The sequence below is a fragment of the Artibeus jamaicensis genome, unplaced genomic scaffold (genome assembly GCF_021234435.1).
Source record: "Artibeus jamaicensis isolate MK-2021 breed Jamaican fruit bat unplaced genomic scaffold, CSHL_Jam_final scaffold_537, whole genome shotgun sequence".
In the NCBI taxonomy this organism is placed as follows: domain Eukaryota; kingdom Metazoa; phylum Chordata; class Mammalia; order Chiroptera; family Phyllostomidae; genus Artibeus; species Artibeus jamaicensis.
The window spans coordinates 4,332,896-4,360,179 of NW_026522047.1; the positions used below are offsets into that span (position 1 = coordinate 4,332,896).

At 52.2% G+C, this 27,284-nt stretch overlaps 1 protein-coding gene across 1 annotated transcript; it reads right to left on the reverse strand.

The window, feature by feature from the left end:
* Positions 1-33: 33 nt before the first annotated feature.
* TNIP3 (TNFAIP3 interacting protein 3) lies at positions 34-26,997 on the reverse strand. Its single transcript, XM_053658516.1, is given in 11 exon segments — positions 34-897; positions 10,632-10,730; positions 11,592-11,642; positions 12,784-12,909; positions 14,114-14,233; positions 18,317-18,445; positions 20,099-20,230; positions 21,419-21,445; positions 21,447-21,485; positions 23,368-23,448; positions 26,858-26,997. Coding segments are annotated over 11 exon segments (1,059 nt in total). The 5' UTR covers positions 26,921-26,997; the 3' UTR covers positions 34-705.
* Positions 26,998-27,284: the final 287 nt, after the last annotated feature.

Genomic DNA, 27,284 nt, shown 5'->3' on the forward strand with positions numbered 1-27,284 from the left:
TCCTGCCACCAAGTAATTTCATGGCAATAAAAGTTGGATGCATTCGTTTTTCATTTTAATTGGTTTGAGAAGTCAGGGTAATGCTCTTTATTAATAACTACTCAAATCCACAGAGGGGTAACAAACAAACAAACAAACAAAAAAACAACGCAGATTTAACTGCAAATCCCCAGACTTCGGAACCACTTCTGTGCAAAGGTGTGCACGCCCCTGAGCAGGACCCGCCAGGTTGGGACTGTGCCTTCCGTCATCCTTCCTCCTGGCATGAAGCAGGCACCCAGCTGCGTAGGGAATCGCCTCAACTCTCTCCCCTTTGTTCGTGGGGAGCCACTCATGTGGTTTGAGGAGGGTGCAACGTCCTCAGTCCTGCTTACAGCGTCGCCGGCCCCCAGAGACGCACGGACCCTCGAGTCGAGTCGAACCGGCCCAAGACCTGGGCCCCCATATGAACCAGGGAGCAGGGAAGGACAAACCACCGCAGTGACGGCCCCCCGGGGCACAGACACGTGCGTCAACAGGCAGCATGGCTGCTCCCCACGGGGACTTGCAGAAACCGTACAGCCACCCCATAAACCCATCAGCCATGTGCTCAGGGGTCCCGGGGCGCAGCGTGTCCTCTGCCTGCCAGTCTCATCTCGAGGACACGCCTGGCCGTGCCGTGGGTCACAGAATCCTGGCCCGCAGACTTGATCTGGCTCTCAGCTGTCACAAGCCTTTTCCCCCATCCACGCCAAAGGGAACAGCACAGGGTGGCGGGGCAGAAGACACGCAGCCGGACCGAAGACATGAGCCACAGGGCCCGGAAGAGCGGGGCCCCGGCCTGGTGCTCCCCGCGCCCGCGCACCCCTCTGCTCGCGCACACGGCTTACTGGGCGACTTTCTTTTCGGAGGAGAGATCTATAAAAAAACAACAGGAAGATGTTTCAAATTAAAAAGAAAAGATTCACTTCTCTTCTTTGGATTTAGGGTGAGCGCACACTTCTGGGCTGGTGAAAGAGAAATACTTTATTCACGAGCTGCCCCCAGGTGCGCTCCCAGGCCCCCTGAGGCGGGAAGGGGGCAGCTCTTGTCTGAAGCCCTGACACAGGCTTGCTGTGTGGCGAGGTCCCATGTGGCCCAGTCCCAGTCACACCGAACACCTGTCCCATGTTCTTCCCATGCAGGCTGGCATTTGGGTGGCTCGGGCATTTGCTTATGACAGAAAAGTCACTTGAGTGGCCATAAGGGGCAGTTCTTGACCTGCAGAAGCATAACTTGCCAAATAAACTACTTCTAAAATAGGGCACCAGGCACTGGACCACCAAAGCCCTGGAAGAGATCTCAGTCTCCTGGCGCACTCACACTGAGACTGCGGGGCTCGGGGAGGCCGGGGTGAAGAGTGCGGGACGTTTCAGTAGGGCCCCGGTAAGATGCCACAGGCAGGTACCCCGGGGAGACACATTCGAGGGGGCCCACTCGGGGACACGGGAACAGAACCACAGACGTGCCGAGCAATACGGGGTGCTCCTCGTTCACGACGACGGCGCGGGCTGTGCCAGTGTCCCCTCCTTGCCGCCCTGCGTCTGGGCTTTCAGACAGGCCGACCAGACATCTGAGCGGCCGGGACCCGGTGAGTGGCCTTTCCAGGCAGAAGCGTGGGCCTTGCTGCACAAAGGCACCTCACATGTTGGCGTCAGCAGCTGGGACCCGTGTAACCCGCCGAGGTGAGCAATCTCACGTTTAGATTTAATCTGTCCACGGTGCCTACTCCGAGGCTCTTATGACTCGAAGAAAAATAAACTCAGGGGCCAGGGCCACTGTCCCCCGCGCTCTCGGTGCAGAGACCGGGGCTTCCAGGATCATCCAGGGCAGAGTGGAAACCCTACCAAAAGCAAAGACGGGGCCTCCGGGGCCTCTGTTCCTGGAAGGGAAGACGGAGAACACCCTGCGGCGCAGGAGGCGAGACCCTTCCCTCGAGAGATGTTGCTCCATGACCGCCAGGCAAGAGAAACGCCACAGGGAGTCACGGGGCGCAGGGCATAGGCAGAGCTGGCTGTGCCTTGCTGGTGGGCAGCACCGCCCCACCCCCTCCCTCACGGCGACACTCACGCCCTGTGCTTTGTGGGCACACAAGTGCGGGTGACATGCGTGAGGCTGGTGTGACCTCAGCAGGACCCAGGGAAGGCCCTGCCTCTCCCCAGAATCGGCGGTACCCCGAACTCTGCTGGTACTAAGAGGGGTGGGGAGGACGGTCCACAGAGCGGGGCCGGAGGACCGAGGGAGCCCTGCCTGTCCCCTCCGCCCTCTAACCTCTTAGAGCCAGTACCTGGGCCCCACCGGGAAGGAAACCTGGCGAGTGGGCATCCCTCCCCGCCGGGATGCGGTGGGTGAGACACCCCCGCCTCTCTTCCCCACGAGCCGGGGCTTCCACGAAGAGAACCCCTGGTGCAGCTGTGGCCGCTCTGCACTGACTGTGCGCACTGTCCTCCTGAGACCACGACCACATGTAGTGCACATGCACACACGTGTATGTGCATACATGTATGTACACACCTACACACGTGTCCACGCACACTGTTGTTAATGGCCATGTTTTGCATTTGCTTTAGTATTTAATTAGAATATTAATATGTGCTTATGAATCCATATCTGAAAAGGAATATATTTACCACCTATATTTCCAGATATTCCTGTACATTTGAAACATACTTTCACACTTTAACATTCCCTTAGCAAAGTCTCCGAGTTCAGCCGTAAGCTGGCTTTTATGACGTTATAAGGTGAAGGGCATTTCTCCTGTAATTTTTTTCTAAAAATGTAGGAATAGGCATAAAATTATCTACTATAATAACCACTGATAAAATTATTAAAAATGTATTTTTAAAAGAAAAATATTCTTAATATTTCATCTACCTGAATTGAAAATCATACTAAGTATGGTCCCAAGTTTTTTGTTTCTTCCATCTGTTAAGTAGCTTTTACTATTTATATGGTTCCTTTTACTGCTTCACATGCAACTGATCCAGCCATTTCAGCATCATAAAATCACACGTAATGTTTACACATAAAGACAGTTGTAAACAGACACGGTCTGCAGAGTAAAGATTCTGACTTTTGGAACAGGACTGTCAGAATTTATCTGGATAAAATGCGTACAGACTGTGTGGTATTTTTCTTCGTGTGCAGTGTGGACTGAGGACAGTCCCCACCACCTGGCGCCCACGGCGTGGACTTGGGCTCGGACTGGCTGGGCCCGCCTACCTTCCGCCAATAACTAGCTCGCCCTGCCAACCAGCCCCATCCCCGCTCTGTGCCTCGGCTCCCACACCGTAAACCAGGGCCACAGCCACACTCATTTCACGGGGCTGACGTGAGGCTTCTCGGACACGATATCTGCAAAGCGTTTCTGGCATTCAGTTCGTGTTACGTATGGGCTGAACCGTGTGCTCCTTTGAGATATGCTTGGGTCGTAACCCCACTAACTGTGCATGTGACTTAGAAGCAAGGACTTTTCAGACGTGGCTGGGTTCACAGGAGGTTCTGCTGGGCGAGGCTGAGGCGGTACAACCGGTGTCCTTCTCAGGACTGGCCCCCGTGGCCTCAGATGGAGAGGTAAGATGGCCCTGCAAAGGGAGCCGAGGGCAGCTGGGGCTGCTGGACTTGGGAAGAAGGAAGGAGGGGGCCTCCCTTCCGGCCTCTGGAGGAGGCGTGGCCCTGCCGGCACCTCGATTTGGGGCTTGAAGCCTCTGGAGCAGGGAGGGAATGTGTTCTGCTGTTCAAGCAAACCCCGTCTGCGGGCCTGGCTAGGCCAGCCCTGGGAAGAGAAGTCAGCCGCAGTGACGCAACCAGCTGTTCCTGGACATCAGCAGAGGCCAGTCGGATCGGCTGGGCTCTGATCTGGTTACACCAAGAACCCGGTGCCCATCGGCAGTGCACACGCCGCACCCACACCTCCCCCGGTGCCTGCGCCTGGACCCGCAGCTCTCGAGCGGGGCAAAGTCCGCACTCGCCCTCCCTAGCCGCACCTGCTCCGGGACCATGGGCGTCATTTCATATCCGGTCTGGTAACAGACGGAGCCAGACTGAAACGTTCTTTGTAAAATCACGTTTCTACCGAGAAGCTGTGACCCCCCTGCCCACGGGGGGCTTCAGCGAGTAAAAACACCGCGCTTCAGTGTTCGGCAAATGAGTCCTCTGTAACTTGGAAACCTGTGTCTAAACCATTAATTTCTGAAAGGAGACTCGGTGTCTCCAAAGCACTCTGAAATAGCCGCAGACACCAACTGACAGCAAAGCTGGACACATGTGGCCCCAAAGGCTGTGCGTTGTGGCACTCGGCACCCACTGACCTAGCCCGCCCTCCACACGGAGCCCTGCTCTGGGCCCCCACTTTCAGAGGACCGCGCTCTGGCCTTCCACCGGCCACACCTCATCTCACAGTGTGAGCCTGCCTTCCTCCAGAATAAGGTCCTTTTTCACCCGCAGATCCCAGAATCCTCTGCCCAGGTGACTGGGCCTCCTTCCCCGACTCATGGCACCCCCTCCCCCAGGCCTGGACACAGCACTGCTTGTGGACTGCTGAGGGGCACGTGGACGCAGTTGGGGTGTACCAGCTGGGCCGCCCTCACATCCGCAGTCGGACCCCACCCGGGGCAAGTGGGAGGGGTAGAGAGGCCGGGGCTCAGTCTGCCTGCCCCGCGGGGTCCTGGTGCAGAGCTGGCTGGGCTCCGAGCCTTCTCGGTCCTGCCCCGGCCTCCCCGCTGAGTGTGCCCACAGGAGGGGACACACTCACACCGTCTCCCAGCCCGGCTCATCCCTCCGCTCCTCACGCCCCAGCGAGCAGCCCCAGCCCCTGACCCCGGCCCCCAGAGGGCACAGGGGGGCCTGGTGAGGTCAGAGAAGCTGCACCGCCGTCCACCTCTGACCTTTGCAGTCACAGGTTGCTGCCTTCCAGACGCTTAATGCAGGGGCCTAAGGGCCACCGTTCCAGGCTGAGTTGTCACACAGAGGGACAATTGTAAAGGGAAGATGCCAGGATAAAAATATCATGCGCGTCGTATATCCAGGTCAGAAAAACAGATCTGTCAGCAGTCACGGGAAATCAGTGAAAACCGAGACTGGGGCCACCCATAAAGCACACACACCAATTAATACTCACTAATTAACGCCCACTAATTTACACACTCAGAACAACTCAGAGTCACTGACTCAAATTCAGAATACAGTTCTGAAGGGGTCATCTTCATTTAGATATAAGTATTTGAAGTAGTTATGAACAAAACTTATAGGCATTTTAAGAAATAATTTTTGCTTATAGAGTACCAGAGACGATGTGACTTTTCCACTCACTTTTTCCTTCCATTGCTTGAGTTTTGTTATCTGCACCCCGAAATACAGGGCGTCCTGACTGGCTGTATATTCTCAGATAGTGGGGAGTAAATATACCGGTCCTGTAATCAGACAACCAGTGCTATTTGAACAACAACATCTGTATTATAACAGAATCCTAAGTCCACATTTGCCTAACAATCAACACCACATGACAGTTTTTAAGAATCTGGGAAGTTGGGTTGCACCTCCAAATCAAAAGGACATTTCCAACTAAATGGACCAAAAGCACCGAGAGCCACCGGCAGAATGAATGACAGCACAGAGAGGCCTGTGGCAAGGGGACCGCAGAGCGTCCGCAGGTTCTTTTGACCTGATTGGAGCTCGAAAGGGCAGCGGCTTAGGAAGCAGGAAAGGGGCGGTCGCACCCCACGCCGGTAGGTTTGCGAGGGAGGAGTCTGTCTACAGTGTCCCCCGAGCCAGGGCCAGCCCGGTCCCAGCTGCAGGGCTGTGTCCGGAGGAAAAGGACCTGGTTCCGGCAGGGCTGCCGGGTCGGTTCCGGCAGGCCCCGAGGCCCAGCTGGGTTAGCTCCTACTGTGTTTTCCACGCACTGAGACTCAGGTCGGACGGCGGCCTCCACCTGCAATGTTCCCCACGCCAGTGGGCAGCATGGACCGTGCCTGCCGCAGGCCGGGGAGAAGAAGAGGGAACTGAGGGTACTAGTCACATAACCACCCAACTCGAAACCCCGTCCACATTCCGGTGTCCGTTACTGTAGAAAGTTCAGCAGAGTGGTGGGGAGGTTTGCAAGGGCCCGACAGGATGTGAGGCAGGGCGCGGGTTTGGGGGTCCCCACCCCAGAAGTTAGTCCCAGGGCCGAGTCTTACTAACTGTGACTTAGGGTATGACTTACGTTCTCCAAGCCTCAGTTTCCTCATCTGTAAAATGGTGCAATCTTAAGACCTACTGGAGAGCATTGCTGTGAAAATTAGCACAGTTTTACAATACTTAGGTCCATGCATACTAGAGGCTTATTCTCTATTTTAATTTTACATCTATAGCTGCCCACACAGCATGCTCATGCGTCATAAAACTCATTCTACTTCTTCCCAAGATGGCAGACATCTGTAGGTCTCACACACTAACTGTGATATTCTGTTTTTGCACGATTTATTCCGTTTCTGGTGATCATCTTGGTCCACTTCTATTTTATACAACGATTAGCTTCTGTAACATTGGTCCAGGAAGAGCCCAACCATGATTTATAGATGGCCTTACGACATCGCTGAATTCTCTCCTGAGTAACTGCGTTTTCTAGTGAGTAAACGCCCATTCCGGAAGAAAATATCTTTAATATTCCTTCCAGACCAATATAAAATGGAAAACTATAATTGGGAGACAACTCGGCTATTCAGTGGCAATGGATCTCAAAAATGCAGACACAGGCAGAGGTCATGACAGCTAACAGCCCGCCTTCCTAACAGAAGCTCTCCATCACGGCCGCAGCCTCAGCGCTTCATTAAAACCGGTGGTGCCGGCTGTAGCAGGAAGCAAAGGAAAAAGGAAGCCTGCAGTTTTCTAAGCACCTGGACACCTGGCTCTAGAGTTTTCACGTTTGGTCTTCGTTCTCTGTACTGCTGCCCTGAGCCCCGGCCCCGGCCCCTCCTGAGGCTGTGCCGCGTCCAGTGCCGCTGTGAACAGCCTTCAGGGTCCTGCACGGCACGGCCCCAGGAGGCTCCCGGGGCACAGACCACCCCAAACAGCCCTCGGACGTGTGGGCTTCACCACCTGCCAAACTGCACGGGGCATCCCTGCCTGCCCACCCCCATCCACACTGGACTCCTCGTACTGGGAACTACAGCGCTGTGATCTGAGTGAGGTCGAATTTCAAGTACGGCCTGGACTTGGAATGTGGCTCATGTTCAGCTTTTCTAGATTCTCATCTCTGGAAACTAGCAGCTTAGGGTCACTGGTGTGTGTCAGAGAAGACTTGAAATGGGCAGATGGCTGGCTTTTGGCTCTGTGGAGGCGAGATTATGTTTACAGCCCGATTCTCAGAGCCCGCTCTCGGGCGGCCCCGTGAGAACGGGTTCTGCAAAGAGGGAGAGGAGCGGCACACCAAAGAGAAGTCAGATAAACGCTGTGGGCGCTTTCTGGGTGACTTTTAGCTCCTCCAGCACACTGGGAGGTGGGCGTTGGGGCCGCCTGGCCTGAACTGGACTCTGACGTTTCGTCACGAGGGACCGAGTTCTGAGCCTTTAGTTTCCTCTGTCTGCCTGCCAGCGACAGGGGAAACATCTGCCTGGCAAATTCACCCCGACAGAGTGGATGCGCATCTGGTCTTTGGAGGGGATCACAGAGCCGCTGTTGTTCTAAGGCAGCGCGGCTGCCTTTCCACGCGGGCCCCAGAGGGACCGCCGCCTCCAAGGCCGGACGGGGAGCGGGAGCCAGCACGGAGACCCCCGGGTCTCTGCAGAGACCCTTTCTCTTTCCCGAGGAGCCGAGCTCAACCCCAGGCGCGTCCCATCGGAGCAGCATGAGCGACACAGCCTTTGAGTAGGTGGTCCCCGAGCACAAGAAAAAGTGTGCTGAGCAAACACCCCCAAGACTCCATCAGAACGTACACACGAGAGAACACTCGTCCGGCTGTGGTCTCACCATCAGCCTCGTGCTGCGCATCTGGCGGAAGCCGGTCAGGAGCACTCGGCCCTCAGTCTGGCCGTGCGGACGAAGGAGCGTGATCACAACGGCAGGGACTTCCGACAGAGCAGGGCCACACACCCAGGCACCAGGAGGCTCGGTGGCTCTCTCGGTGCCCAGGCCGCCCACCTGACTGCCAGGGCCTTGGCCCCGCTCTCGCTTCCCCGGGCATCACGACCATCTCCGGACCCCGCCGAAACCCACCCTGTGGAAGGCCCACAGGTCCTGCTTGTGGGGGTGGGACACGTGTTCCTGTTTCAGAACAGGTGTGTTTTGGATATCTGCCAAAGTGTAAACACTTCTGTGAAACTCACCATAGCCCATGAATAAAAACAAAGCCATTTACCACCAACAAATACTTTTTTTGAAGAAAGAAGAGAAAAGAAAGAAAACCCTCACACAGGAGGCAACGGGAAGAACAAGAACAAGTTCAGTGTCCCTGGTGGATCGAGCCAGAAACCTGAGCCTTGCGGTGGGGACGTGGCAGGAGCAGGACAGTCTGTCCCTTTGTACCTGTCCCTCAGAACCAGTCTCTGACATGCTCAGGTGGGTTAGACTAGAGCGGCCGGAGACCAGGGGGCGGCCTGCACTCTCCTCTCAGGGTTTCTCTGAGGTTCACGCCGGCAGCGAACAGCCAGATGCTGAACGTCAGGGACGGCGTCAGACACTGGGCACGAGTCAGGAGTGACAGGCCTGAAGTTCAGTGTCTTTGCAGCTTCGGCTCTACCTGCCCACGAGGCCGCTCCATCTGCTCCTCACACGCACCCTGCCCCCCACTTCTCCGCAAGGCAGAGTTCACAGACCTTTCCCTGCTCAGTGAGGCCTGGGAAGACTTTCTCTGACAATGACCAATAGGGAGCACGTGCGGGCTGGCAGGACACTGGAAATGGGCAGTTAGTACAGCCCGATCCCATGGGCCCCCCAACACCGCAGCTCCCTGCTCCGTGCACCGGGACCTGACAGAGGAAATGAGGTCGCCTCTGGGTTTTATCTCCTCGTTTATTAGACGTCTCAGATAATGCTGAGGGTGAGTGGCTTGTTTCCTATTCCAAGAGAGTTGCCAAAAGAAGGTGAATCTACTGTCATCTTATAAACAGTACTGCACGCGCTTTACTTCAGGCTTAGAAACGAGCGTGACGAATTCCTTTAAAATTGATTCTGGGAGTTTGGGTAACACCGACTGTGACACTGAGCTTTTGTTTCTTTAAATACTGCTTGAAACTGTCAGCTGTTATACATGGCTTGGAGTGTTATTTCAAATACAGGCCTTCAGTGATACCAATTTTACAGGATCCGAGGGCCTTAGCTTGTAATTGACGGGGAAAACTGGACGAGCTCTTTGGGTTAGTAAATTTCAGCCTTCTTCCCATAAATGAAGATTCGAAGAAAATTGTCATTTTTACTTCTACATAAACTTGAAGGACTCATTGGTTTTACAGTTAAACTCTCCCAAGAATGTTTTTCCAATTCCCTAAGCCCTAGGGACCAACTTCTAAGTAAATTTCTGTCTCTTTGTATTTCCCACAATATGAATTTACTTCCACGCTCTGTAAAAAGTGTTTAAGGGATCACGGCTACATTTGGAGACTCCCAGAAATGTTTCTGCGAGGACTGAGGACTGCAAGCGAGGGAGCCGGTGAAGAAAACAGAACTGGGGGTGGGAGAGTGTGGGGGGGAGGGCAGCCCTGCAACAGCCCTTCTCAGCGGGCACGGCCGCAAGTCCAGGGTCACGGAAGATGCTCGTTAAGTCCTGACCTCCCTGCACCACCCACAGTCTCTTGTCCTTCCTTGGGAAAAGGGCTTGAGTCCCATTCAAGTACAAAAGTGGGGGGACAGCAAGGTCACACCCTCTGCAGGTGCTTCGCTGGGAAAATCTCAGGTTCTTTGCATGATCAGAAGCGCAGTTAATAAGCACAAGAGGGGAGGGGAGTTGTCTGACCAAACGCAAGACACAGGGAAACGCACTGTTTTCCCCCTGTGTGCAGATTCTGTTTCTGTAGGCAGAATCAAGAGGGTCATGGTGGGGGGGGGCGGGTACCGCTGCTCAGGGGGAAGGCAGGCAACTCCCTCAGGCTGCCTGTCCAAGCCAATTCCACTCACAAATAATTGCCCACGGCCCATGCCATCTCGTCTGGGTAGACACAGCCGGGGAGGGCAACTGCAGTGGGTCACTTTTTCTTGGGTCCTTTAAGAACGTCCTTTCAATTGGAAAGTGTCAAGCCCTATTTTCCCCAGATGCAGCGACAGCCGTAGCGGTTCAGTGTAAGTCTGCACGGGAAGAGGCATCTCTCAGGTGGTTTCTGCTTTATTCCCTTTGCTTTTCTTTACACACAGAAAATGTCCTCTGGGTAGAGTCAGGCACGCCGTCAACAATGACCTGTATAAAATGTTTTATGTGTGTTCAAGGAATTAGAGCTCAGTCTGATACCCTGCCATCAAGGGTGACAGAGGTGAGTCCTGTGGACCCAGCATCGCCGCACAAATGACAGTGAACGTGGACCCTGCTGCTCTGCAGACTGGGGGCCAAGGTGCCGTAGAGACTCTATCTGTGCCACAGTCCCAGAGACAGACACGATTTTACCCAAACAGAACACGCACTGGCTGACGTGTGAGTTCTTACTCACCGGGTGCCTCTCGAGGTCCTGCACAGCCTCGGGCCCGGCAGGTGCACTGAGGTCCTGCAGGTGGACGCCGAAGCCGCAGCGACAGGTGGGCAAATACACCTGAGGAGAGGAAGGCTGCCGTTCACCGGGAGTGGGCGCCCCGCGGACTCGCGCCGACACTCGCCTAACCCAACCACAGGGTTCGGTTTCCGCCTGAAGCTTCAGCCCACTTCTGGCAACATCCTAACTCAGAGCAGTAGGCACGTCACTGCGAACCCTGGGCTGCCCCAGATGAGCCCACAGGCCAGATTTACTTCTGGTGAAACTAAAACGATGTTCTAATTTTGAAGAAATGAGAAAGACTAAAAGTTCCATAGAGCTAACTTGGCATTTCTGACCGTCCCCACAGAGCCCCACTCAGGAAGAAGCAGCCACTGAATGGAATCAGCGCCCTTCCACTGAAGCCGGAGGGAGACCCTCACAGCCTCACAAACGTCCAAGAGATTGTAGGTGACCATTACTAGGGTCACGACAGAACAATGGGATAGAAGGTGTCTGTGCCTGGGAGGGCACACCGTTCTCACCAAAGAGGCCAACATGTCTGCTGTAGTTTTCCACTGTGAATGGTGTAAATAACTGCGAGGAATCCCAAGGCAACATGTTTCCCAGGTGGGAGTATGTGTAGAAGGGAATCTCCCTTCGTGCGAACACACGCCAAGCTCGTGCTTCCAGCCACGAGCACAAGCACGAGCACGCTCGTGCCCTGCGGAGCGTGTGTTTCTCCTCAGTGTTGGGGCTGACAGCCCCGAGCACGTCTGCCTACTACCAGCAAGTGCCGTGGGCGGCGTGGGGGCACCAGGCCACCCGTAGCGCACCTAGTTCGTGCCTTTAGCCAGGACTTCAAGAACTGCTGCCCTTGGGAACTCGTGTGCAAGGGACACCCCAGCCAGAGGCTGGTGATTTGGGTGAAGGGCCACGTACCTGTTTTAATTGCCTTTCTAGTTTTTCTTTCTCCATCTGACAAGCTTTTAACTACGGACAAAACAAAGGCATTGGTTGATCAGAAAGAGTCCAGATGGTCGGTTCTGCAGCTACTCTCGCTGGGACCCGCTCAGGGGCTGGGGGGCCGGGGAGCCGCTGATGGCAGGAGTGCCAGGGAAAACGGTTGCCTTTTGGGTTTCCCAGACATGCGTCCGCCCCCTCCTGAAATTCCCAAAGGAAGTTTGGAGAGTTGGGTAGTTTTAGAGTGTTATTCCAAGTTGTTTGGGGCTAAAATAGGTCTCAGTTTTAGGTTGCTATATTTAGATGTACGTATAGGACTAGATACAGATACACATGAAGATATGGACGTAGAGACAGCTTCTATCACTGATCAAATGTGACTGGGATTAGTCAGCCACGCGTTCAAAGGCTCCCGTGCCCGCACATTCCACTAACACCACGGCGTGTCCCACCACGATTTCCCACCTATTGAAAGGCACTGCCTGATTTTGCAAATCCAATATTCTGTAGCTTATTTCTTTGTCTTAAGTCAAGATTGTGTCGGCTACATTTTCCTCGTTAACACCCACATTTACGCATCATGGTGACTTCCTGAGACTATTTTTAACCCATCCTATTAAACTTAACTTTAGTACGCGTACATTTAATATGTTCTACCCCAAGAAGCTACCTAACGTTATCTGGCTTCTTCGAGGGTGCTCCAGTTGACTTTCATCTGGTTCCACTAGATATATAAATGACATTTAGAAGTAGGTATGTTTTTGGAAGGCAGGGACATTCCAACATAGCCCTTCAAAGAAAATGACAAGAATTTAGCAAAGCTTCCCTGGGAGTTTCGGACTTGAATTGGAGTGCCAGGAAGGTCGACTCCCATTCTACCAAAATAAATACTGTGAGAAGAGATCAAAGGAACTAGACTTTGTAAAAGACTCTGGAGCCCACTTGCTTGGGTAGCTCCTAACTGCACTTGACTTAAAAAGAAGTCTCCAGTTGTTTCCAATTCCTTACAAGATTGTTTAAAAACGGCTCCATCGTCCCAGGTGCTAACCTCTCAAGGTCATCCACTGTCAACTAGCAGAAGCCAAAGAGTCTTGAATTTTCTCTCAAGTGAGAAACCAAAAGCACAACAACAGGCTCGTGCTGGCAAAGATGACTTTGTTTTGACTCGTACCTTGGACTTCAGCTTGTTCACCTGGGATTGGCAGGTTTGGTTACTCTGCTGTAGCACCTCCTTCTCCTGATTAAGTCTTTCCCGGTCCGATCGCTCCCTGTTGAAGTCCTCTTCATATATTTGCACCTAGGAAACATTAATCACGGTCACTGGTGGCCTCCCCCTCCCATATACCCTCTGCCCGATCTCGGAAGGGGTGGTATCTGGGCTTGTCCAGTTGGTGGGGTTTCTGTCCTGTCTCTGTGGACATTGCTTCGTGGTGGGACTCCATCCTAACACACAGGACTACGATTCAATCTTTCACTTCATTTGGAGCGGAGCTCTCAGCTCTGTCCTTCGTGAGCATGACTCTTGAATTCAGAAGTAAAGTAATAACACAGATATTTTGAAAGAGATTATCCTCATCCATAATTCTGCCACCTATCTCATTATTTGCGATGGCCTCTTCCAGCACAAAGGGTCCCTGTTTTAGCTCGAGTGACCCAGCCACGGCACAAGGCTCAGATGTACGAACACTGCTTAGGGTTTTCCAAGTCAGTTCGCTGCCTCCAGCTGTTAAGTGGCCTGCTGTTTCCCAATGGAAACTCTGCGTCGAACACAAAATAGAACAGGAAGGCTCGTGGATGCGGAAAAGCAGAGCGTGGCTGTTCAAAGGTTTTCACAAGGGTTGCCCTGGGAATTTTGGAGGGAAATTATACAAAAAAGAAACACAGTGATGTTTCCGTGGAACACCTCTCCTGAGATACCCCAAATATTCCAGACAAGTAAGTAAATCAAAGAAAGAACAGATTTAATTATTGTTGGTTTTAACTGGCATGGTGTTGACTACTGGCCTGACAACTAGTGCGTGGACCTGTGAGAATAAAGGAAGCAAAGAAACTCCAAGACCATGAGTTAAGTCCCAACTCACATCGGGACCTGGTAGTTAGGATTCTGTCTGTTAACACTCGGGCACGTGGCAGCCTCACCAACAGGGCAACACGTTTGAACGAGAGGCTCATCAGCTTTAAGTCAGTAATGACACAACAAGGTATAGCAGACAAAAGAAGAAATGAAACATTTCATAGAGATTTAGATGCAGACACACACCTTTAATTTTTAAGGCTTTCCTCTCCAGAATTGCACCCAGCCAAGCTGACATTTATGTTTCCTGGTTTCTCATTTTAGGGAGCTGGGGTTCACGCTCCAGCACAGTTACCCACACCAATGCTCTGTAAACAGCGACGGGAGGGCCTGGACCCATTTTGAAAGGCAAACTCCCCCAAACGTCTGCAGGTCCCCTCCCCACAGCCCCTGCCCTCTGCGTGACCACGCCCCTGCGGCAGCTCACCTGCTGTTTGAGAACCTCCATTTCTGTTCTCATCTCCTCGAGGCTGCACCCCTTCTCGGACTCCCGCAAACGGTGCTCAGGGAAGGACGCACCCTCGATTTTCAGGGCGTTCCGAAGAGCCTGTGTGACGACATAAGCATGTTGATGATCTGAGTCACGCAACGGGGATCTCTCTCTACCGGTTACACTGGCCCCAGATGCACCCACAAGGCAGAATCTTTTTCACCCTGCTTTGGCAACTGAACAGCTTCCTTCTTTCTGATTTTCTCGCATGTGTGTATTTTTTTCAGAATCTGCCTTTTCTCTGACGATGCTCACACCATTCACCTCGCACCGTTATTCCGAAGGGCTTTGCCAGCGGAGCTCCTCCACCTATCCAGCTACGGAACGGTGACATAGCTGTACCTTTTCTCTCGGTCTGTCTTTCCCTGGATTCTCTGCTTCGGGCAAATATGAGTGGATCCTCTACCAGCAATGATCTGAATTTAAGAAGCATCAGAGCCCCCTGGACAGGAGGCAGGCGTGCCCGGCCCTGGGCTCTGCCTCCAGAGAGCCGAGTCGGAAGACTGGGGCAGTGTCTGAGACCCCACTCTCGTCGGAACCAGATACTGCAGGTCCCAGGTGACATTGTGAGTTATTCTGCCATATAACCACGCCCCCAGCAGGAGAGAGGGAACTGCCCAGGCAGATTCACCTCCGTGACCCCAGTCGCACAGCCCCTCTGCCCGGGCCCCTCGGCACAGTCCTGTTACTCCCCACGAAGACACCCGTGAACTCGCGCACGGAGGATGAAGTGCTCTGGCAGTCAGCACAACTTGGCGTTTGCACCCTGGGTGAGGAGGCGAAGGAAACCAGAGACGTTGGGATTTGCCAACAGGATCGCCATGCTTACTCGTTAGCACGCTGTCAGATCGTGTGAAGGGCACCGCCTCTACCCGGGGGCCCTTCAGTTCATGGTGAGTTTAGGACAGACACCAAACCCTGGGACGGGACGTACCTCATCCTGGGTGGTCTCGGGGCTCGAGCACTGTGTAACTACTAGCTTGTGGTCGGGGTCCGCTACGCACACCAAGAGGTTCACTCTCAGAGCCGTGAGCACACGCGTCCTCTGGACCCTGCTCGTGGCTGCAACGATGTCGTTCTGACGGCACCTTGAGCCACTCCCTGCCCTGCATCCCGTGCAGCGGGGTCAGGAAGGTGGGAAACGCAAGGCCCGAGTGTGGCCTTGAGTAAGTGGGACGGACTCGGCTCGCGTGTAACGGGATGCCTTGGTCTCAGTTTCTGCCCAGACCGGAGCCCTCATCGTTTCTTAGGAGGTCACAAGAGAAACAGGACTTTTCTGATTCCTCCAAGAAGAATTTAAAGAAACAACAAAAACTGTTTACTAATTTTGTTTTTGGTTAAAGTGCATCGTGATAGTTACAATTTTTTTAAAATGTGCCAGGAAGTAGTAGAGACTGCAGGGTGGGTGAGCCGGGGGAGCAGAGACCACCCAACACACTGCTCCCCGCCCTGCCCTGCAACAAACCATCTCTGCAGGTCACGTGATATTTGCATTTCCTGGTCTACCTTTCATGTTAGTCAGGCTTCTAGAAATTTTGCAAATGAGTCACCAATGAAAGGCGAGGCTGGCAGAGCGGGGCTTTCCACCTTTCCCTGAGCAAACACCTGCAGCCCGTTCCAGGAGCGTAGACCCGTCACTGCCTGGCAGCCTGGAGGTGCCCCACAGACCGGAGCATCTCACTGTGCCAGCACAGTTTGCACTTGGAGTTTGACCTCGGGCAGCCCCAGCCGACCAGCCTCGGGCAATCTCTCTCACTTTGGTTAAACATCTGGCTTCTTTTGGAGAACTTGGCTGAAAACAAAGCCCTTGGGCCCTTCCTTCAAAGCCAGTAAGTTGTGTGCTTCTGAACACCACGTGGCAATTACCAACCCCACCCGCCACAAGTGTCTGCTGAGCCCGAGGGTCCCCGGCAGCTGGTCTGTGTCAGGAGAGTGGCCCCAAGTTCCACTCCGTGACGGACGGTGGGCACAACCAGCCCCCCAAGTTGGCACTTTGAGAAAATTCTGTTTATCACAAAAGAAGAGAGTGAGCCACGTAAATTCGAACACTAAATTAGTTAGAACACTAACTCCTCGCCTTCCATGAGGCACTGCTCCGCGTGCTGGCAGAGGACAGACCTGTTTCACAAGTGATCGCTTCTCATCCGTGGCTTTCCAGTGACAGTGTAAGGTGGAGACACGTTTTCTGGCTCCCAGCCCTCTTTTCCTTTTTCTCGCTGCTTGGAAGTCAGAGTTACACCTGTTCACACGTGAACCTCCTGCTTTCTCAGGCCCAGAAAGAGCCACTGAACGGCTTACGTGCCGCCTATGAAATTTGTCCTTTCATCCAGTGAGCATTTAAGAGCACACCAGGAGCAGGAGGGCTGCGCTCTGAGCAGCCAGGGATCCGCAGCGAACAACGTAGAAGCACAGCGCCGTTCACTTCGTCACACTGCCTTTGTGAGCCTGTCCCTCTACAGAAACGCACGTGAAACTTACAGTGTGCGGCCACCCTTCGACGATGAGTATACAATCATGATGGAAACATTTCTTCAACCTAAAAGTTCCCTTTTTCCCTTCCAATTTCGAGAGAAACTAACATACTTCTGGTCCCCTAAAAGTACCGTGGATGGGAGTAGAAGAAAGAAAACTATACATAAACAACAATTAAAATAAAAAGTTTTTTAAAAGGACCATAGGCCCTGGACACTGTGCCTATTCTGTCTAGTACAGGAGTGGGTCTTGCAAAATTGCAAGCATCCACCCTCGATCTCGAGCTACAAGCAAGATTGGGAGTCCAGAAACTCGTAAGGCGATAAATATGAGCTAGTCAACCTGTATTACATAGCAGTAAATTCCAAGGAAAAAATTAAAGCAGGAAGTACTAGTGGTGGAGTGTAATTCCGATTAGGGTAGCCCGCCAGAAAAATTCTCTTCAGGAACATTTCTACGAAGACCTGAATTTTACTCAAATTAACTTTTCTCACTAAGACTTGACAATTATCATCATGAGACTTATAAAACTAGCATTTGGCTAACTCTTTAAAAGCTCTGCATGACTGGAAGCAAAGACTCACAGAAAATAACGGGAGCACGTGGGCCCCAGACAGAGTTCCCAGCTGGTCCGGTTCTGCCAGCTTTCCCATCTCGCCCCTCCATTGAGAGAAATGAATCAGAGAGAAGAAGAAAACGTGTCAAGTGACGGGTCAGAAGTGGGAGGGTCTCAAACGCAACCTCAGCGCCAGTCCCTCTGATTCACTCGTGGGGAAGCTCCAGAAGGGGATGACAGGGGAGGGAAGTGTGTGTTCGCCCCGCGTGGGTGCCTCTGACCGCCAACTCGCCCTGTGAGAGGCCAGAGAAGGCGCAGCTCAGGAAGTCGCCTCCACGGCCCTGCTCTCCCCGGGAGGGAGGGTAAGGAGGCCCGTGGACAGGTCGGACGTCCTGCTGCATCTCTGACGCACCCTGCCGGCGACACAGACACGCGCCCAGCGCTACGGGGACCCTCGGGCACTCGTTAACGATGACAGAGCACACAGTCTACATCCCAGGCATTTTCAAGGCCAAGTGCCTACTCCTGTTCTGGAGGACAATTTCAAGTATTTGGGTCAAGAAATCTCTAGTGTGGGAGACGCGTGTGTCAACCTCACCACGCACTGTTCTGTGAACTTCCCTGGCCGGCATGCAGAACGGCCCTCGGAAAAGTCAACAGCACGGGCTCGAGTGCTGGCCTTGACCTTTCCTGCAGAAAATCAAGCTGTTACCTCACACCAGTCTGGTGGGCCTCACACCCCCCACCCTGGGCGATGGTTTTAAACAGCAGCCTATTTCCTCAGGAAACTCCTGCGGTTGACCAAGAAATACGCTGTTTTTCACAAACACCTGCTTGCATTATGGAACTCTTCAAACTTAAAAAAAACACCATTCTTACTCTCCTCTATGATTTCTCCTCCTCTCCTTTTCATGATGAGTTTTTGCAGGGACATGAGCTCCCAAAAGCCTCCTTAGGCCAGTCTGGCAGAACCGCACAGGCAGGGCAGATGCACAGAAGGACAGAGCCGCTCCCGCTGCAGCCGGCCAGGCCTCGGGGGGCCCTCACCCTCAGCCAGGAGCACGCCGTTCATCCAGGGGCTCCCCCCCCCGCCCCGTGCAGGCTGGTCGTACCTGGTTAAGGCGTTTGATTTCACATTCGTAATGTTCCTTCTTCCTGTGCACGGCAGTGTTCTTTTCCCTTAAAAGCTTATTTTCTCTCTTCAACTCATGTAATTCTTGGTCCAGGCTCTGCTTTTCCTTCTGAAGTAAAGAGCAAGAAAACAGCACCCACCCAGTTCAGAGGAGCAGCCGCCCGAGGCCCCCCGCTGGAAGGCGGCGGGAAGGGGCCCCGCTGGGTCTGCAGGGGACCCCGCGCCTCTGCAGGGGGCCAGGGTTAGCTCGGGGAACTCTGTTCCTCTTTCCCCTCTAATGCTATGAAGTCGTGTGACCTCAGAAGATGTCCACATCTCCAACCTCACTGTCAAATGGGTCCGCAGAGTAACTCAGCGCCATGTCCCCATACAAGGGGGGGAGCAATGACTCAGTCAAAGTCATCAAAAATCCTAAAAAGGAAAAAGGGCCGTGGCAGTGAGACACGGTGTCTCCGCACCCTTCTGGGCCAGACAGAGGACCGGAGAGAGGCCCCGAGTGTTCTGAGTGCCGTGCTGGTGTGGCTGTCCCTTCTCGGGGGGAGGTTAGGAGGTCAACCTCCCTGTTGCCACCACGCCTCCAGGTTTCAGGTCCCCTGGGAGGGGTCCAGGGCTGAAAATACACGGGGAAAACTTGGTCACTTAGACACCGACAGGCTCTGGGTCCAGACGACCTCTGCCTCTCCCAGTTCTATCTTCTGGAGAGTTCACTTCGTGTGGAGTAATTGGAGTCTCAGTGAGATTGAGACTTTTAACCTAGCACGACCCGTATGCCAGAATTGAGGTCAGTCAGGATGAGAAGATAGCTAACACACGGTTAAAGTGTCTGCTTTCTGACTTAGCATCATCTCAGACCAAGTGGTTTCCACTCGGACGGGCCCCGAGTGCGCGAGGGAAAACGCCCTGGCTCCTGGCCGGAGTGTGGTGGCCAAGAGGGGGAGCTGCACCTTGTCCCCCTCGGACTCCCGGGGACAAGGGGTCCTCAGCAAGGAGGCAAACCTGGGCTGGCGTCGCCCGTGCTGACCCGAGAGCCGGCCGTGGGACCGTGCACACCCTGGGAGAAGGCCCATACCTAGGCACGCCAGTGCAGAGACCCCACCTGAGCACACACACACACACACACGTGTGCTTCCCATGTTTCTTAACACGCCTACAAAGAGAGGTCGTCGGGCTTAGTGTTTTCCTCCCGTGTTTTCCCACAACCTCCATGAAGTCCGAGGACCGGTCCTCAGCCGGGACAAGCCAGCCTCAGCACCCAGAGGGTGGGTTCCCCGCCCCCCGTTTCCACCTGCTCAGTATCCGCCGCCCCTGTCACCTAACCTCCTTGCATCTCAGCTTTCTCACCTTGAAAATGGCAGAAATAATATGTCTGCACAGGTGGGCTGAGAATGGTACATGAGACAAGGAGGGTGAGGTACTTTTAAACATGTTCTATTTTTCAGATCACAAACATAATACCTGTTTGTAAAGCTCGCTGCAAGGTGAGAGACAGCTGTGCCAGTACAATGCATTGTCATATTGTTGTTAAATATGAATTAAAGAAGAAGAAAGAAGAAGGAGGAGGAAGAGGAGGAGGAGGAAGGAAGGAAGGAGGGCTGGCTGAATTTTCTGGAACACCCTAGAAAGATATCGCCAAATCCATGGCTCCGGGCCCAGCTGGCAGATCACAGCGTGCCCGCTGGTGCCACGGAGGCGGAAGCGTGGGCACCCCCTGCCCCGCCCCCTGTCCTCGGCTCCTCCAGCCCGGCCCCCCAGCCGCACCCACCTGTGCTCTCTGCAGCTGCTCCTGGGCCAGGTCCTCGGGCCCGCCGCCGTCCCTCTGGCCTGGTGGCTGTCCCTTCTCCAGGGTGCTGAGGGGTTTTTCCGTGGCCTCCAGTTTCATTCTCAGCTCTGCAACCTGAGGTGGTTGGCACAGACAGATGCAGCCCCCTGGACGGGCCGGTGGCCCACTGCCCTAGCAAAGGAGTGCCCTCTAGGGTGGGGGGGAGACAAATTCCACACAGCCTCTGGCCCCTCCCTCCGCGCTCCTACCCACACCGCCTCCCAGCACGAGGCTCTGGATCTCAGACAGGGACAGTCCTGGGCCTGGCACTGTCCTCCCAGCTCTCAGGGTGCGGTGGCAGCAAGGGGCGGGGTGCATCCAAGCCTGGGAAAATCCCGGGTGGGCCCTCGGCTCACTTACCCACAGCTGGACCTGTGGCTAAGGGCCACGTTGGTCCTCGGAATGAGGACAGTCCACTGAGAGAGCTTTAGAGCCGGTGCCTCCCAACCAGGGCTCTGGGGGGGGCGGTGCCATCCACTCTCCACCCCAGGGCTCCCTGCACCTGCAGGCGGTCAGAACCACCGTTGAAACGTCTTCCCTGGGACCCTGTCCTTTCCCCCTGGGTGTCCCCAAAGCGCCCAGACTCCGTGAGCTGAGGCAGCCTGTCAGGGCCTGGAGTCGGGGGGATGGGCCTCCTTTGGTTTCCACCCCTCATGCTTCTGGGCACCACGGAGGGGGGCCCCCGACAGGGAAGCGAAAGCAATGCCCTGCATTACTCACTTGTGGTCAGGTTTCTTAGCTCTGAACCAGCTGGGGGAATTCACTTTCTCTTTTCTCTCTGTTTGAATGTGGAATGACCTCGAATTCTAAACTGACTTTGACTTATTCAAAGGCGTTTTCTCCCCAAGTTGGCATTCTCACCAGGGCCAAAGCGGCTTGAGAGAGACCACCCTTTAGACAGAAGAGGGGACCCCCCCACTCCCTGTCACACTTTCTCTGTTGTCACTGTGGGTGCTGTTCTCTGCAGAGAGTCGCTGCTGCCACCTACCCTAGTTCAGGGGCGAGAGAGGGAGTTTCGCGCGAAGCATGATGGACTGGAAACCCTCTCTTCCCAACATGGACCCGGCACGTCTGTGGCTGCTGGTCACACGGCGGGGCCAGGTACCCCGTGGACTCAGGGAAGTGTGCGTGAGAACTCCAGTGCCAGCTCTAGCGGGGGCCTTTCGTGCCATTTCCACGTACCGACTCTCCCCGAGCCCCCTGGATGAACGAGCCCCTCTGCGACTGACTCAAAGCCCGCGGGGCGGACGCTGGTATGATTACCTTTCTCTCATACAGCTCCTTCATGCTTTCGGAATTGCCGGTCCCACTGCTGGTTCACTTCCAGGAGCTGCGATGATGAGAACGTGGTAAACCAACCAAGCACTTTTGCCCGTTTGGAAATTTGGACAAAACGAAGTCACTTTTTGAGGTTACTAATATTTCAGAAGCCCTGGGCGAAGACAGTAGTCCCCAAAACTATCATCTTTCTTATGTCTTGGTTAGTCTGCTGAATAGTTTACTAGCAACTTTTAAGTTTGCTTAGTTATGTGAATTTTTATCTTCTTTGCTTAATCCAGCCAGATCTGGTTAAAATTTGTAAGTATTGATGGCTTTCTCTAAGATTCATTAAAATCTAAAAGGTCTTTTTTCAAACTTTTCCATATTTCTACCTGTGATTAATTGATTATAATGAAATATTCCTTCCAGCTTTTTTAAAGCAGAATTTAGATGAACAAATTTCAAACCCCATTAGCTGATTATCATTTGCTCGCAATAATCAACTTTTTAAAATCCACACACGGTGTGTAATATGGACCAACAAATGGATAATATCAACTTTCTGAAAGTATAGAAAGAATAGTAGTCTCGTCCCAAGACAACCTTTAGAAATAATTTACGAGCAACGTGGAAGTTTTAAGACGATGTGCTAAAAGGAAAGAAACAGTAGGTGACCTGCATTTTTGTTTTCTCACATGGGGGACTCGGCGACTTCCTGCGTTAAGAGAAATTCCAACACTTACCGACAGACCATCAAGAGGACGGTCGCAGTGACCAAAATGTAGCAAGACTATCTCATGATTACAAAACAAGACATCTAATGCAGAGTGGCAGTCACTAGGCAAGGCTTATGCCGGAAGTAGATGTGGGTATTCACTCTAAGACTGTACAATATTATTTCATAAATACACCCGATCGGTGGCATTTTAGGGGCCAACAAGCCTGTGCTGTGATGATGTTCCGGTGCTATATTCAGTGATTTTTCAGAGGGCACAGCATTTCACATCCTATCAAGGAGTGAAGGCCCCAGGGAAGACAATATAAAGGGTGCAATGGACAGACCGGCTTTATAGGAGCAGTTACAAACCTGACCACCTGCAAGGGGCTGAACTCATCACAGTTTCCACCTCTTCCTCCGCCAGGAAGAATAAGGAGGTCCTAACATTCATTAAACTCAGAAAAGAAAATGTACAGGGGAGGGGAGGGGAAGAATGGGGGGAAAGGTACAGGGAATAAGAAGCATAAATGGTAGGCACAAAGTAGACAAGGGGAGGTTAAGAATGGAATTGGAAATGGAGAAGCCAAAGAATTTATATGTACGACCCATGGACATGAACTAAGGGCAGGGGAGATGCTGGTGGGAGCGGGTGCAGGGGGTAGGGGAATAAATGGGAGAGAAACAATGTCATCGCATAATCAATAAAATACTTTTTAACAGAAAACGTCTAAAAAACTTTTTTAAAAACTCAGAAAAGCAGAATTCAAAAAAAAGTAACCATCACATTCTCCACGACATCTTAGAAACCGGCATTTTTTATGGTGATGCTCCTGCCCCCCATCGTCGGATGCCCGACCCACGGCCTCAGAACACCCAAGGCAACTGCACTCAAAGCCGTTGACAATCTGACTTTCAAGGTAGGTCACACTGCAAGGCACGCGGGGGACAGGTGATGAGCTCGCCGGGTCCCTGTGGAGGACAGCCTTGAGAAAACTAAGATGACCTTTATAGGATGTATGACCATCTCGGACGTGCACAAGTGCTGAGAGACCTCCTAGGAGATGGGTAGGTGACTGAGACAAAGCATTCACGCCCCAAATACTGGCGCCCGGGCCCACGCAGTGGTTGCCGTGACCCAGTGACGAGAAGGAAAGGTTCTGGGTGGCACACCCCCCATGTCAGTCTCAGCCTCACTCCACGGCACACGTTGATCCAACTAACATTTCAAAATTACCTCTTTTCTCTGTTTTTCCAAGTACCTTATCTTCTGTTCCAGAGAGATCGTCGAGGTCTTTCCTCTGGATGAGTTAGCACACTTGAAAAAAAAAGAGCAAAACAAAATAAACTATAAAATAAGCAGGAAAAATACTGTGCTTCACAAACTCCATGCATCTGGCAAACTGTCATGTTGTCATTTATAAAATAGTGTCTTATTCTAGCAGTTACAATCCTCACTCCATAGACCTCCCTAGAGACCTGTTGATGAATAGCTTTATATTGCATTTTAGACTCTTTTAAATAAATTAACTATCAAAATAATTCTCTAAGAAAGCATAAATGTATCGATGTCATAGGCAAGCAAGAAATTTGGATTTTACAAATTTCGGCTTCAGTTCTTTTGAAAATAAACATTCAGGGTATAATGCATCCAGAAACCTGGGAGTTTTCACGGGTGCGTGCTAGGCGTCTGCAGAGTAACGTTTCTGAAAGACCATCTTGCAGATGCGTCCGAGATCTGAGGGGTGGCCGCGGCCAAAGCCAGGGGAGTGACAGAGCCAGCCAGTAAGAAAGACCAGCACGCGTGGTGACGAGACAGACAATTGCTTCTAGAACTGCAGCAAGCCCGCTTCCCCAGTGGCCATCAGACACTCAGGTAAGGGGGGGGGGCACAGAATGCCAGGTACTAATTGTAATTGTAACCAGACCTTTGAAAGCCACTGGGCTACGAATGTAGATTAGTTATAAGTCACCAACATGATAAAAAAGTTAGCCATCTTTTCTTTTTCTTTTTCTTTTTTTCTTTCTTTTTTTTTTTTTTTTTTGTCGGGATGGGCATTTTCATTTAAGAAAGCACACAAGCTCTAGAGGCTGCCTGCCGTCCGGCTGCACAGACCACCAACAAAGCTTGCTGACACGCATCTGCCAAATCGACAGCCTCGTTGCCGCTCATCTCCGGGCCACACACAGTGACCTGGGTGGTGAGGGTCGGCCCTCAGTCCGCCTCTTGCAGGCTCACTTGGCTTCAGTAGTTATCGTGGACCACAAAATTGCTTAAAGATATTCACAAACGATTAAGAAACATATTCAAAACATGTTTCTGGGCCAGGAAATGCTCTTTTGTAATCATCCTGAGATTTCCAGAGCTTTTTTCATCAGAACTGATTTATAAAACTGTTCTCCTATTTTCTTTTCTATTTTTTCTATTTAGCTCTGTTTCACTCAACATTTTAGCATTTGGTGATATTTTCTATCTCTATAGATGCTATTGTCCATTTCCTTAGCTTCTTCCTTCTCAGACCCACGTACAACTGAAGATGCCTTTTCACAGCAACGTTCTGTCCTCAGATGCAGAATGACATCACTTGCTTCTGTCCTCAAGCTGCTTTGGCTGAGTGACCACAAAACCCAGGTGGCAAATACGTTAGGTCCTGTACCTGGGCTTTCTCCTTTTAGGGCGACTTTCAAGAGACAGGGCTCGTTCTGGATCCGAACACTCTCAATATCAGGCATCTCTGACCCAGAAGGCACTGTGAGCTGGCCTAGTCAGGGGGTCCTGAGAGACAGGCCCCCGGACCGGTGATTCTCAGGACAGGAGTGCACCCAGGTCACCGTGGGAGCTGACCAACCCCAGGTGGCCCGAACATGAGCCAGAGTATCTTAAAAGGGGGGCAGAGCACCTCTGTTGTATTTTCAATAGACTTTATTTTTTTAGAGCAGTTTGAAGTGCACAGCGAAATGGAGTGGAAGGCGCAGGGACGTCCTGCGTTCCTGCTGCCCCCACACAGGTGTGGCCCCTCCCACCACGTACAGCCCCCGCCAGAGGGGTGACTGGTTACCACGGACGAACCCACAACGACACATCATTATCGCCCGATCCACGGTACACGTGAGGCTCCCTCTCGGCACAGCAGTGCATTCCGTGGGTTCGGACACAGTTAGAGTGACAGGTGCCCATCATTATGGCGTCGCACCGAGTAGGTTCACTGCCCTAACTTCCCTGTGTGCTCCGCTCGTTCGTCCCACCTCCACCTTTGATCAATTCCACGGGCCATCGGGATTCACAGCACAGTTCGAGGCTCTCCCGTTGCACACACGCGTGGGGACCTGGGTCGGGGGTCCGTCAGGAGCCCCCTCTCTGTTTGTGCCACAGACAGAGACAGGCTGGATACGCAGACACTTGTCCGCCCCCCCGAGACTGGGCCTTCTGAGAACCCAGACTGAGCATCAGCTGGTGCTGTGCATTCTTTTTTTTTCTTTTGCCATTTTTAATTTTCTCTGAAAATATATGAACTATGTTGATCCTTAATATTTACTTTATAAATAAGAGTTATTAAAAAGCTAGATACAGTTCTGGGAGGGAGAGGGAGAAGGAGGAGGGTGAGGAGAGAGAGAGACAGAGAGAGAATAGGAATGGCTCGTAAGCCATAGATGCGTCACCAGAGGTTTCTCTGGAGATCAGTCAACATTTTCACCATGGCTCTTATATCTCAGGTATATGCCAAAATGAAGCAAAATCTATTAAACACAACATTGTGTATTTGCTTTGCATTCTACATGCTAAGGAAGGCATCTGATATTCCAAGAAATACATGGATTTTTAGTCATTAGTCCCACTAAGGGCACAATTATATAATAATATAATATAATATAATATAATATAATATAATATAATATAATATAATATAATATAATATAATATAATATAATATAATACAATACAATACAATACTATACTATACTATACTATACTATACTATACTATACTATACTATACTATAATATAATATAATATAATATAATATAATATATAATAATTCTTCCCTGTGAAATTCTTCCCCTGTAACACTCTGTAACCTGTGTTCAGGGCATCTGGGTGCATCTGTCTCATTTGCCGTAATTCCAAGACCAACTTCTAAGATGGTCAAGTTCTGACACCCTGAATTAAATGCCCAAATGAACAAAGGAGTCTCACTCAGTTTCCTCTTACATCTCAGTTTTCTCTTTGAAAAACTCCAAGAAAGCTCATTCATGCATTCTGTCATGTATGCATGCATGCATTCAATTAGTATCTATTGCAGTAACCTGCAACCAAACAGAGGGGTCACTCCTTATTCCAAATACGTCTTTACTCTGGTGACCGTACTGCTATTTTCATTCCTGCCTGCATTCACAGAGTATCCTTTCCAAATGTTACCTAGAATGGACTTCTTCTAACTCAGGAGGACAATGTGAAACCCCTAGAACCAGGAGCGGGAAGGACAGGATTTCGTCTCCCCTGTGAAAGGAGGAATGAGGCCCCGAGGAGTCCGAGGACGTGCCGGGTCACCCGATGCCATTTTGGTACGGAACGACAAGGCCTGAACACATAGATGGTCTCGGCCACAGAAGGCGAACTCGCCGTCTCTGCTTGGATTCATCACAGCGGCGTGAGCCCTCATCAGACACGCCGCCGCCTCCTCCGCCTGGGCCGGCCCCCGCCCCAGAGAGTGCATGTGCGTTCTTACCTCCATGTGCCCCGTGGAACCTTCTGCAGCTCCCATCGCCGTGGTGCCCTGTGCTTGGGCCATGGAAGCTGTTTTTTCCGGTGACTTGGAAAGCAGAAAGAAAAAAAAGAAGAAGAAAAACGAAAATCTCTTAAGGCGTCTTTTTCAATGAGCCCAAGTTCACAGTTTCAGAAAGGCCGCAGAAACAGTGAGCTTGCAACCGAAAAGGATGGAGGTGGTTTCTTCGTGAACAGCGGGCCTAGTGCCTGGGTGTGGGATTTGTGCAGAATGAGGTTCTAAGCCCAGCCACTGTGATTTTAACATTTCTGCTCTTCCAAACAGGGATTTCCCAGGATGTGCCAAGCAGCCAGCTCTGACTAAGAGCCCAGGCAGTGGATTAGCCCGTGTGGTATGTAAATGGCCAGGCAGCTTTCCGGGCAGGGGCAGT